The sequence below is a fragment of the Macaca mulatta genome, chromosome 16 (assembly GCF_049350105.2).
Source record: "Macaca mulatta isolate MMU2019108-1 chromosome 16, T2T-MMU8v2.0, whole genome shotgun sequence".
NCBI lineage: Eukaryota > Metazoa > Chordata > Mammalia > Primates > Cercopithecidae > Macaca > Macaca mulatta.
The window spans coordinates 46,569,687-46,582,892 of NC_133421.1; the positions used below are offsets into that span (position 1 = coordinate 46,569,687).

At 48.7% G+C, this 13,206-nt stretch overlaps 2 protein-coding genes and 1 long non-coding RNA gene across 7 annotated transcripts in view; 2 read left to right on the forward strand and 1 right to left on the reverse strand.

The window, feature by feature from the left end:
- The window catches only part of SYNRG (synergin gamma), a 334,879-nt gene that overhangs the window by 147,369 nt on the left and 174,304 nt on the right, over nt 1-13,206 (forward strand). The gene's annotated exons all lie outside the window — the stretch shown is intronic.
- Nucleotides 1-13,206, forward strand: part of HNF1B (HNF1 homeobox B) — a 70,955-nt gene that overhangs the window by 54,078 nt on the left and 3,671 nt on the right. For 3 of the 5 annotated variants that reach the window (XM_077969405.1, XM_001112182.5, NM_001194548.3), the window contains 2 exon segments: nt 749-943; nt 2,729-2,847. The exons of 1 other annotated variant lie outside the window; for it this stretch is intronic. In XM_077969405.1, coding sequence (XP_077825531.1) covers nt 749-943; nt 2,729-2,847 — 314 coding nt within the window. 5 annotated transcript variants of the gene reach the window in all.
- The window catches only part of LOC144335472 (uncharacterized), a 63,417-nt gene continuing 51,993 nt past the window's right edge, over nt 1,783-13,206 (reverse strand). Inside the window, exon 3 of the long non-coding RNA XR_013406354.1 lies at nt 1,783-1,845. This is a non-coding gene — a long non-coding RNA (uncharacterized LOC144335472). The remainder of the gene's footprint in view (nt 1,846-13,206) is intronic.

Sequence of the window (13,206 nt, forward strand, 5' to 3'; positions counted from 1 at the left end):
GACATCCCCAGAGCAGAAAGATGGGAAGACCCGCTATAACTGCCACGAGACCACCTTTAATGTACTACTTCCTCTTTCTAAAACCTGGTCCTTTCAGTGCCACAAGCCCTATGCTGCCAGATAAGATATGCCCACTTCATAGACTGGCTGAGTTCCAGGGTTTTCTCCCGTCTCTGTTACAATCAAGGGAGTTGGCACCTGACATCTCTCGGGGTCTTTGCACAGTCTACTAAATAAGGGTCTCCAGACTTCACCCTCCCGGGACTATGGAAGTTGTTTTTGATCAAAATTTGGGTCCCTGCACACTCCTGCCCTCTACTGGACAGACGGATCTGGGCAAAAACCTGTGCGTCCGTGTAGACATCTTTAACTCTGCCCTGCAGGCACCAGGGCAAGCCTCTCTCACAGCCTGGCATGGATGGAGTGGGCAAGCAGAGCCAGCTTTTCCAAAGCCCTGCTAACCTCAAGAAAGCTAAGTTTGGGAGGTCACAGGATGACTTCGGGAGACTCTCAGGCTTTAGTCAGATCTGTTTAATGCCGGTCTCCAACCCACAACTCACTGTGGAATTTGAGCAAGTACATTCATCTCTCCAAGTCTCCATTTCTTTAAACTCGCCTCCCATGCAATCTCCTATGTAACAGGCTCAGCCCAGTGACTGGGACATTGAGCAGGGGCTCAAATGATGACATCCATTCACCTCTTCTCATCCCAAGAGCTGTCTCTGATGTTTTCCTCTTGCTCCCACAGGCCTCAACACCTCCCAAGCACAGAGTGTCCCTGTCATCAACAGTGTGGCCGGCAGCCTGGCAGCCCTGCAGCCCGTCCAGTTCTCCCAGCAGCTGCACAGCCCTCACCAGCAGCCCCTCATGCAGCAGAGCCCAGGCAGCCACATGGCCCAGCAGCCCTTTATGGCAGCTGTGACTCAACTGCAGAACTCACACAGTAAGGACACGGGCATGTGGAGGGAGGGAGCACTGAGGACCCTCAGTGGCCAACCACTTTCCCTCTCTGGGTCTGAACTTTCTCAGAAGTTTATTGGCTTGGTCGCTTTTCCCTGCCTGTGATCAACCGACCAAGACAGTTTCTCAAGCGTAATTCGTGTGTGTTGCTGTACCTTTTCTAGTCCTCTCCTCTACCCTTGAGATTCCCAGGGAAAGGTCTGAAGAGGACCTACAGATGTAGTGTAGGCCTACAGATGAAGGGGAGTTGGAGCCAGACAGCATGTGGAACACGCACCGCCAACTTCCCATTCCAACACCTCTGGAAAAGATCACACCCAGAAACCACCAGCACCTTTTCCCAGTGAACCTCAACTTAGCCTTTGCAATCCAAACTTCCAAGCAGCCATTATCAGATGGTCAGAGTTGGCATCTAATTTGCATCCCGTTTGCCTTCCCTAAAATAGAAGAATCTTCTAGAGTCCTGTGTCCTCCTATTTATACGCCACAAACACCTCTAATCAAGAACCAAGAACACAAGTGAAAAATACCAGTGGCATGCCGTCCTGGGCATTAGAGTTTCTTCCTCCCTGCCAGCCTTGCATCCCTGCACACAGACTTTTTCTCATATCCAATTTCTATACCTACCCCAAGCCTACCTTTCGACCACTTATTTCCCAGCCAATCTCTGCCTTTCGTCCTGAGTCCCAGGCTTCCAATCCTCTGGCCAGGTCTGGCTATAGCCCCTGACACGGAAGTTTGGGGAGGAATCATGGCTTCTCTGCTTCAGAAACCCCAAGGAAGTGTTCAGTACAAAGCACTAGTCTTAGATCAGACAGACCTGGATTTAAATCCTGGCTGTGATACTTACCAGCTATGCAGCCTAATGCAAGTTACTTAGCCACTCTAAGCCCAATCTCTTCATCCACGAAATGGAAGTAGTATGCATTTAGGGTCATTATGAGCATGAAATAAACATGGGGTGAACTGCGTTTGGTAAGCATAAAGAATTATCAAGATTATTTATAAAGGGACTCCTAGAAGGCAATGATGGTGGAAGAGATTTGTGTTTCTTCCCTAGCTGCATCGGATAAGCTGTGGGTCTGGGGGAGAACAGCCAAGTCCAGCCTTCTATCTTCAGGGCTCAATCCCCACTCAGGCCTGTGGAGCTGGTTTCTGAGCACCATCTCACATTCCAATCACATTTTAGTGGCTTCTGAAAATCTGCCACAGCCTGTAGCAGAGTCTGAGACCACATGTGCCCCACTTCCCATCCTCCCAGAGCATGGCAATGTGCTCCCCACTTACCCCTCTCCCTTCACCTGGCCAGGCTTCCTCAGTGGCCAGGCCTGGGTGGGACAGTCAGAGAGTGGTCACCAGTGACCCGTGGACTGCTGAGGCCCAGCAGGCCTGGTCACCCATGAAGAGAGAGCCCATGGTGCCCCGGACCAGGAAATAACCTGCCTCCCTGCATGAGAAGAGCAAGCTGAGGCAACGGCCAGTGACCTTCACCCCCGTTCCATACCGGAGGCCTCCCTGTTAGGCCCCATGTTCTGAGAACAGGCTGGTCTCTCCCTCAGAGCCAAGCATCCGCATGCTTTCGGGAGTTGGTCATGTGACTTGAAATTTACATGAATCTTATGGATAACTCATAAAAGAAATCCCCACTGTAACCACCACCCCTTTTATCTGCCTGGGGAGATGGGAGCTGTGGTGTGGGATGGGGGCTCTGTAGCTGTGTATGTGCCTGTGCATGCACCTTGATTCTGTCTTTACTCTGTCTCTCCAGTGTACTCACACAAGCAGGAACCCCCCCAGTATTCCCACACCTCCCGGTTTCCATCTGCAATGGTGGTCACAGATACCAGCAGCATCAGTACACTCACCAACATGTCTTCAAGTAAACAGGTAATGCCAGCAGGATTTGCGGGGGCTGGGGTGTGGGCAGGGTGTGACTAAGGCTATTGATGTGCAGAGGGTGTGGCAAGCATGGACTTGGCCAGAAGTTAGGTCCTTCTGAGGCCCCCTGCTACTTGCAAAGGGAATCCTTAAGGTCCCAGGGCGAAAAAAGGGCCACAGGCTGAAAGGGCTTATTGCTCCCCCAGATTCCCCAGTAAGAGCACTAAACAAGGACAGAAGTTTGATAGGTCGCTGGAGCCTGGATGACATAGAGTGCTTAGACATTGAGATTGAGTGTTCCCTAATAGAATGATCGTGGAAAAGGTATTTCCAAGGAGGGCTCAGGAGGACAGATCCCCTGCTGAGGTTCATGCTTTGCAAGAGGCATCCCTGAGGATCCACAAAGTTGTCAGTGGGGAAAGTAACCAAGAAGTCAGAGGTCCTGAGGCTGATTGCCTTTGACCCAGAATGCCATAAGCTCCGGGAATGACCCAGTTATGTCAACCCATGGGGACTCCCCAGTAGACAGCCTGGCTTTTCCAGGGGTATGCATCCACTTGCGGTTTTATCAGGAAATTTAGAATCAACTTCCTGGTGCACTGAAAGTGGGGAATCCAGAGGCTTAGTCACTGTTTCAGTTGATGACTAAGCCCCACCTCCGAATAGAGGTGATGGAATAGTAAAGTCAGGCAGCTGATGGCGAGGCTCGTTGCTCCAGCTTGGACAGCTGGACCGCAAGAAGACACCGAGAGTTAGAAAACAGGACAAGCTGTCTGAACACAGGCGATGATTCCAGAGTAACACAATGAAACCTTTTAGTAGCTGGGGTCTGTGCAGCGTGGGAACTGTTTGGCCTCTATCGATTACTAGATAAGTAGGTGACAACCTTGAACTTCATGTCAGAGGCTCTCAGCAGAATTTGGTCTTGTTGATGGTCTTTTTTTCATCTGAGCCCTGCAAATCACACTTCATCCGCCGCCATGGGCTTCCCAGGAGGTTCCTTTATGGGATCAGGGTTCTCTATCCTTTCCTTTGCCCCGATCTCCTCCCAGCCCTAGAGTGTAGGTGGAGCAGGTGGGTTCTACTCCTAGTTCTGCCATTTGCTTGGTGACCTTGACCTCCCTGAGCCTTCATTTCTTCATCTTTAAAGTGAGAGTTGTAACATCTGCTTTTTCTGAGGATTCAGCAAGGTTGCACAGATTAAGTAACTGGTGTCTTGGGCACTGAAACACACACACGGCCAGGGCAGCTGGGCTCCTGAGCTGGGCGTAGAGGGAGAGGTGTGTGGGACCTGCTTTGTCACTCTTCTCTCACCCAATAGAAGATGAAAGGGCAACTCCTCGCTACCCTGCCCTTCGACTCCCGTGCGAGTTCCCAGTCTTTGTAGTGAGCAGGGAAAACATTTATCTGTGCTCACAAATCTCAATCGGGGGGCAGCCAGGCGCAGCGGCCCTCCTTGGGAATACCTTCCCCTTTGAAAGGTTTATCAATCCATCTGCCGCTTGGTCAGCCCCAGACAGGACCATGATTAATTATTCCTGTCTTTCCCAAGTTGACTTTGATGGTTGCTTGTTGAAACAAGTCCTCTGAATTCAGGAAATGGTCTCCTAATCAAAATACTTTAAGATGCTCCCTGAGACGCTGCACCAGCCCCCTACTGGCTTCTCCTCTCCATTGGACAGAGTGGCGAGCCGACCTTGAAGCTGCATGAGTGGCCTCCCAGAACTGCTGTGACATTGTCTCCATGTCCCCAGGCATTTCAGGAGTCTGGCAATAGACTCATTTCTGTGATGATGAGGATGATTATTACACTTAGGATGAAAAATACTCATGTGGCATGTTACAGTTTATACTTCTCATGAACATTGTCTCATCGTGTTCTTTTTACTGCAGCCTCCTAAGCACAAAGAAATGAACTAAAGCCCAGAGATGAAGAGTGACCTGCCCAAGGTCACACAGATGATAAATTCTAGAGCTGGACCTTCAGGCTTTAGTCTTTGACTCCAAATACTTGCCTTTCACTACTCATCTTTAAAATTCTATGGTAACTGCTGCCACTCTTGTTGTCTTTGTGGTCAGGAACAAGAGTAAAAAATAAGTTCATGGCCAGGCGCGGTGGCTCAAGCCTGTAATCCCAGCACTTTGGGAGGCCGAGACAGGCGGATCACGAGGTCAGGAGATCGAGACCATCCTGGCTAACACGGTGAAACCCTGTCTCTACTAAAAAATACAAAAACCTAGCCGGGCAAGGTGGCGGGCACCTGTAGTCCCAGCTACTCGGGAGGCTGAGGCAGGAGAATGGCCTGAACCCGGGAGGCGGAGCTTGCAGTGAGCTGAGATCTGGCCACTGCACTCCAGCCTGGGCGACAGAGCGAGACTCCGTCTCAAAAAAAAAAAAAAAAAAAAAGTTCACTTACTATATTCCACTCAGGAAACATTCTTCCAACAAGTTGAAAGAGAAGGAGGAATGGGAAGGGCACAGTGAGGTAAAATGAGGGTAAAGGTGCTGTGTTCTGACAGCAGAAGGTACCCAAGGTGAAGACAGTTTGTACAAACTCTGTTCCTAAGGCAAAGGGTCAGAAGTGAGTTCTGAAAGAGACCTGATGGCAATTCTGCTTTTTTGTTTTTGTTTTAAGGTCTTATATTCCAACAGGAATCGCAAATTCACAGCTGGCGTGTTCCAATTTATTGCTTATAGTGATGTCTGTTTGCATCGCTATAAAGAAATATCTGAGGCTGGGTAAAAGAGGTTAAAAGGCTTATGGTTCTGCAGGCTTTACATGAAGCACGATGCCAGCATCTGCCTCTTCTGAAGGCCTCAGAAGGTTTACAATCATGGCGGAAGGTGCAGGCAGGGCAGGTGCATCACATGGCGAGAGTGGGAGCAGGAGAGAGAAGGGGGAGGCCTTGGGCTTTATTTATTTATTTATTTATTTATTTATTTTTATGTTTTGAGACAGGGTCCCGTTCTGTCACCCAGGCTGGAGTGCAGTGGCACTATCATAGCTCACTGCAGCTTTAACCGCCTGGGCTCAATCAATCCTCCCATCTCAGCCTCCAGAGTAACTGAGACTACAGGCGCACACCACCATGCCAGGCTAATTTTTGCATTTTTTTTTTGTTTTGCCATGTTGCCCAGGCTGTTCTCAAACTCCTGCGCTCAAGTGAACCACCTGCCTTGGCCTCCCAAAGTGCTGGGATTACAGGTGTGAGCCACCATGCCTAGCCCTAGACTCTTTTAAACAGCCAGATCTCATGTGAACTAACTCAAGCATGAATTCACTGACTCATCACCAAGGGGATGATGCTAAGCCATTTATGAGCGATCTGCTCCCATGATCCAGTACCTCCCACTAAGCCCCACCTGCAATATGGGGAATCACATTTCAACATGAGATTTGGAGGGGACACACATCCAAACCATATCATTCCACCCGTGGCCTCCCAAATCTCATGTCCTTCTCACATTGCAAAATACAATCATCCCTTCCCACTAGTCCCTGAAAGTCTTAACTCATTCCAGTATTAACTCAAAGTCCGAAGTTTCATCTGAGACTCAAGAGCAAGTCCTTCCACCTATGAGCTTGTAAAATAAAAAACTATATACTTACTTCCAAAATACAATGGTGGTACAGGCATTGTGTAGATGTTTCCATCCCAAAAGAAATACATTGGCCAAAAGAAAGGGGTAACACCCCATTAAGTCTGAAACCCAACAGGGCAGGCATTAAATCTTAAAGCTCCAAAATAATCCTTGATTCCATGTCCCATATCCTGGGCACATTGGTGTGCCAGATGGGCTCCCAAGGTCTTGGGCAGATCTGCCCTGTGGCTTTTACATTCTGAGGTTGCAAGCTGCTAGTGGCTTTACCATTCTGAGGTCTAGAGGGTAGCAGGCCCATTCCCACAGCTCCATTAGGCAGTATCCTGCTGGGGACTCTGTGGGGGTGGGGGAACTCCAATCCCACATTTCCCCTCAGCACTCCCCTAGTGGAGGTTCTCTGTGGGGGCTCTGCCCCTGCAGCAGGCTTCTGCCTGGGCACCCAGGCTTTCTGATACATCCTCTGAAATCTAGGAGGAAGCTGCCAAGCCTTCTTCACTCTTGCGTTCTGTGCATCTGCAGGCTTAACACCACTTGGAACCCACCAAGGCTTACAGACTGCGCCCTCTAGAGTGGTGGTCTGAGCTGTATTTGGGGCCCTTTGAGCCAGAGTTGAAGCTAGAGTAGCAGGTATGCAGGGATCAGTGTCCAAAGGCTGTGCAAGGCAGCAGGGCCTTTGGGCAACCCCCCAAAACCATATTTTCTTCCTAGGCCTCTGGGCCTCTAATGGGAGGGGCTGCCTACAAGATTTCTGAAATACTTCAATGCCTTTTTTCCATTGTCTTGGCTATTAGCACATGACCCTCTTTAGTCAAGCTAATCTCTCTAGCAAGTTGTTGCTCCACAAGCCACTTGAATTCCTTCTCTACCATAGGGTTAGGCTGCAAATTTTCCAAACTTTTATGCTCTGCTTCCCTTTTTAAATGTAAATTCCAACATTCCAAATGTAGGTTATTCCTTTGCTTCCATAGCTGACTGTGGGTTGTTAGAAGCAGCCAGGCCACACCTTGAATGTTTTACTGCTTAGAAATGTCTTCCCTTAGATACCCTAGGCTATCATTCTGAAATTCAAACTTCCACAGGTCCCTAGAATATGGACACAATGCAGCCAAGTTCTCCGCCTGGGCGTAAGGAGGGTGACCTTTGTTCTAGTTCCCGATCAGTTACTCATTTCCATCTGAGACCTCATCAGTCTGGCCTTTGCTTTCTATATTTCTATCAGAATTTTGGTCACAATCACTTAACAGGTCTCTAAGAAATTCCAAACTTTCCTTCATCTTCCTGTCTTCTTCTGGCCCTCTAAACTCCCAATCTCTGCCTATTACCCGTTGCCAAAGCTGCTTCCACATCTTCAAGTATCTTTTTTTTTTTTTTTTTTTTTTGGGCGGGGGTGGGACGGAGTTTTGCTCTTGTTGTCCAGCCTGGAGTGCAATGGTGTGATCTTGGCTCACTGCAACCTACACCTCCCAGGTTCAAGCAATTCTGCCTCAGCCTCCCGAGTAGCTAGGATTACAGGTGCAGGCCACCACGCCTGGCTAATTTTTTTGTATTTTTAGTAGAAACAAGGTTTCACCATGTTGGCCAGGCTGGTCTCAAACTCCTGACCTCAGGTAATCCACCCGCCTCGGCCTCCCAAAGTGCTGGGATCACAGGCGTGAGCCACTGTGCCTGGCCATCTTCAAGTATCTTTATAGCAATGTCCCACTCCCAGCACCAGTTTTTTGTGTTAGTCCATTTGCATCACTGTAAAGGAATACCTGAGGCTGGGTAACTTATAAAGAAAATACGTCTAATTGGCTCATGGCTCTGCAGGTTGTACAGGAAGTGTGGTGCCAGCATCTGCTTCTGGTGAGGGCCTTAGGAAGCTTACAGTCAGGGCAGAAGGTAAAAGGGGAATAGGCATGTCATATGGTGAGATAAAGAACGAGAGAGAGAAAGGGGCGATCTCAGACTCTTAATTAGATCCTGTGTGGATTAACTCGAGTGAGAGCTCACTTATGACCAAGGGGATGGTGCTGAGCCATTCATAAGGGATCTGCCCCCTTGATCCAGTATCTCCCACTAGGCCTTACCTCCAACACTGGGGATCATATTTCAACATGAAATTTGGAAGGGACACACATCTAAACCATATCACTAAGTATCAAGGACATACGAGTGAGGGGAGAGAAGGATTTCTTGGTCAAATATGTTGGGGGAACTGCTGGGTTCCATAAAGTTAAATGCCACTGGGCAGGGCTTCTCGGAGCATTTCACTTGCTGATGTGTGCGCTGACCCAGGCAGTTAGCACGCACCCTGCTCGGGTCAAAGGGACACATCCTGAGCAGTGCTATTTTAGAGGCATTGTACAGTGGTTGGAAACGCCAGCAGACCTGAGCTACTTTCAGCTCCATCACCCTCTGGTATGTGACCTTGGGCAGTTAATTGCCTTTTGGGAGACTCAGTTTCTTCATCTATAAATGGGGAAAATCCCACCCCCATCTCACAAAATATTCAACGTGCCTAACAGAATGCCTAGTACATAGTCAAGTACTCAGAGTGATAGCACCCACCCTGTTTTCTCTCCCGTCTGTGATCCTTTAGGAGATAGTTGTCTCCCCTTCCAGTGACTTTTTTTTTTTTTTTTTTTTTTGAGACGGAGTCTCACTCTGTTACCCAGGCTAGAGTGCAATGGCATGGTCTCAGCTCACTGCAACCTCCTCCTACTGGGTTCAAACGATTCTCCTGCCTCAGCCTCCCAAGTAGCTGGGACTACAGGCACACGCCACCACACCTAGCTAATTTTTTGTATTTTTAGTAGAGACGGGGTTTCACTATGTTGGCCAGGCTGGTCTCGAACTCCTGACCTCTTGATCCGCCTGCCTCCGCCTCCCAAAGTGCTGGAATTACAGGCATGAGCCACTGAGCCCGGCCTAGTGACTCTTTCAATATCCAACTTGGTGCTTGGTCTACATGCAGTCAAAGCAGGCTGGGGTAAGAAAATGTCTCAGGATTACTACTGTCTCTCAAGCACATCCTACCTCTTGGGCCTGAGCTCCAGATCCCTGTTTCCCATTCTCCTGCTGATACACAGACTCCCCATTCACCCACTTCCCAGGAAAAAAGCAAATAGTTCAGGGCCTCTCAAAGCACCCATACCCTTTGGGCTTAGCCAAATGCCTGGGCTATATTAGATGTTCAGTAAATAACAAAGAATGAATGAATGAATGCAGAACTCGTATTTTTTGATGGCTCCATATTCCAAGCAGCACCCCAGATGCTTTTCTAGCTTACATTTCCTGGAGAACCCTCTTACCCATTCTGCAAGGTCGTTATTTTTATACCTGATTTACAAAGCAGAAAACTGAGGTTCAAAGACAGGTGTGGATCTGGTCAAGTTCAAACAGATCATAAATTCCAGAGCTGGACTTCCAGACTGGTTTTCTCACTCCCAACCCATTAAACAACGTTCATCTTCCAATATCCACTTTTAAGCACCCATAATAACAACCTAAGGCTATGCAGGTATAAAGCTAAAGCCAGGATTTGTACTTGTATCTGTCCGATCCCAGTACTTCCTGTTGTCAAGGCAGACATGCCCCAAGGGCCTTGGGGATTACAGGTCAGGAACCCCAGGCTGGGACTTCTCGCTGCCAAGAATCCTTCTGCATCTACTGCCATCTGTCCCCTCCAGAGCACATACCTCTCCCTCCTCCTCAACTCTTGGGTGCTGGCAAGTTATCTCTGAGTGGGTTTGTGCCTGAGTTCAACAATGCCCCGCTAGTCTGGAAACAAGACCACAGCAAGCACTGACCTCAGTTAGAACAAGTGTAGGCAGGTTGTGAGCCAACTCCTGTTTCCACAACGTTCTCTCCCCGCTGCTTGACTTCCTAGTTTATGGGAAGGTCAAGAGAGGGCCCCCAGAGCAGTCACTAGTCAGGGCGCTGACACGGGGAGAGGGGAGGGGGGTGGCCTCAACATCTATCCGCTTCAGCTGTTCCCGCTCTGCCAGCTTCTTCACTGGGTGGGGAAGCAGAGTGTTCTGATGGTTGGGAGCATCGACTTGGGAGTTAGGCAGATTTGGGCTCAAGATTCTACTACTTTCTACCTGTGTGACCTCAGAGAAATGTCTAAACCTCTCTGAGCCTCTGTTTGCGCACCTGTGAAATGAAGATAATGATACCTCTTTCATGGGATCACTGAAAGGACTAACTGATGAAGACGTGTAAAATACTTACTCAGCGCATGTCCCAAAGGAAACACCCAGCCCATGGAAGCTGGGTCACTCTTGACTTCCCCTGCTGGCATCCCTGAGCGGCTCTGAGTTTGGGAAAAGGGCTTTAAGTGGCAAAAGGCATTTATTTCCCCCTGTTGAGGGGGTTGAAAGAAGTGCTCTTACATAGGGGTGCACAGCACAAGCCCTGCTGTTATGAGACCCTAGCCAACTTACTTATCACTTCTCCAGGCCACACTTCCCTCATCTGTAAAACCGGAATTATAATCATGACTTTTTTTATATATACTTTAAGTTCTAGGCTTCGGCCAGGCACGGTGTCTCACGCCTGTAATCCCAGCACTTTGGGAGGCCGAGGCAGGCGGATCACGAGGTCAGGAGATAGAGACCAGCCTGGCGAACACGGTGAAACCCCGTCTCTACTAAAAATAAAAAAAAAATTAGCCAGGTGTGGTGGTGTGCGCCCGTAGTCCCAGCTACTCAGGAGGCTGAGGCAGGAGAATGGCATGAACCCGGGAGGCCGAGGTTGCAGCGAGCCGAGATCGCGCCACTGCACTCCAGCCTGGGCGACAGAGCGAGACTCCGTCTCAAAAGAAAAAAAAAAAAAGTTCTAGGGTACATGTGCACAATGAGCAGGTTTGTTACATATGTATACATGTGCCATGTTGGTGTGCTGCACCCATTAACTCATCATTTACATTAGGTATATCTCCTAATGCTATCCCTCACCCCTCCCCGCACCCCACAACAGGCCCCCGTGTGTGATGTTCCCCTTCCTGTGTCCAAGTGTTCTCATTGTTCAATTCCCACCTATGAGTGAGAACATGCAGTGTTTGGTTTTCTGTTCTTGCGATAGTTTGCTGAGAATGATGGTTTCCAGCTGCATCCATGTCCCTACAAAGGACATGAACTCATCCTTTTTTATGGCTGCCTGGTATTCCATGGGGTATATGGGCCACATTTTCTTAATCCAGTCTGTTATTGATGGACATTTGGGTTGGTTCCAAGTCTTTGTGTGAATAGTGCCACAATAAACATATGTGTGCATGTGTCTTTATAGCAGCATGATTTATAATCCTTTGGGTATATACCCAGTAATGAGATGGCTGGGTCAAATGGTATTTCTAGTTCTAGATCCTTAAGGAATCGCCACACTGTCTTCCACAATGGTTGAACTGGTTTACACTCCCACCAACAGTGTAAAAGTGTTCCTATTTTTCCACATCTTCTCCAGCACCTGTTGTTTCCTGACTTCTTAATGATCGCCATTCTAACTGTCGTGAGATGGTATCTCATTGTGGTTTTGATTTGCATTTCTCTGATGGCCAGTGATGATGAGCATTTTTTCATGACTTTTAGTTAATGGAGCTACGATGAATCTCACATAAGTTCATGGTCATAGAAGTGACTTATGTGTCCTCACTGTCTCCATTTCCTCACCCTCAATTCTCTCTTGAGATCGCTGCAGACTGGCTTTTGTCCTCACACCTCACTGTGTCCAGCTCACGAACACCTCCCTGCTGCTGAATCCAATGGTTACTCTTCAGCCTCTGTCTTTGACACAACTGATCGCTCTCTCCTTTTTTCCATGTGAGTTTAGGATACTACCATTCCTGATTCTTCTACGGCACTGGCCATTTCTCATCTCCTCAGCTGACAACTCATCTTCCCCACATTTATGTGTTGGAGGGCCCCAGGCCTCATTCTTTGGCCTCCTCTCATCTATGCTCACTCCTGGGTGGTCTCCTCCAGTCCATGGCTTTAGATCAAGTGTACATGCCGATGGCTCCTATAATTCTGTCTGCAGTCCAGTCTTCCCTGAGCGCTTACTCACAAATCCAGTGCTTCTTCGGCAGGGAGAGATGCATGTCTAAAATATCTAATAAGCCTCTTGAATTCAATGTGCCTAAAATAGGAACTCTTCATTTTGCCCTAATTTCATCCTATCAAAATTGCTTCCTCCATGGGCTTCTCCATTTCCAAAACTGGTACCAGTTATTCAAGTGAGCGAGCTGAGAGTGTCCCTGATTCTTCTCTCCACATTACATGGGTCCATCAATAAGTTCTACTAGGGGGCCCTCAGGATACATCCTAAATTTGGCCTCTTCTCACACTCCCATCAGGACTGTCCTAGTCCCAGCCCAGGCCCCCTTGTCTCTCCCTGATCTCCTTAGGTGGCCCCTGCCTGTCTCCCACTTCCACCCTTGCCCCACTAGGGTCTGTTTACCAGAGTGATCTCTTACAAAGAGACACCAAGTATGTCAATCCCCTGTCAAAACTCTCCAATAGCTTTCCATGACAACCTAACTAAAACAGAGACATACAGGATCCTATGTGATTATGCCACTGCCAGTGTCACCGTTCTCACCTCCTCCCTCGCTCCATCGCCCGCTCAGCTTCAGCTGTGCCACGGCTGAAGAGATCCCACTCCAGGACTCCTGCATTTGTGGTGTCTGCCCAGAGCTCTTTTTTTCCATGCATTTTTACATGCTTGCCCATTCACTTCGTTCAGCTCAAATGTTACCACTTCAAAGAGGCCTCGCCTGATTCCCC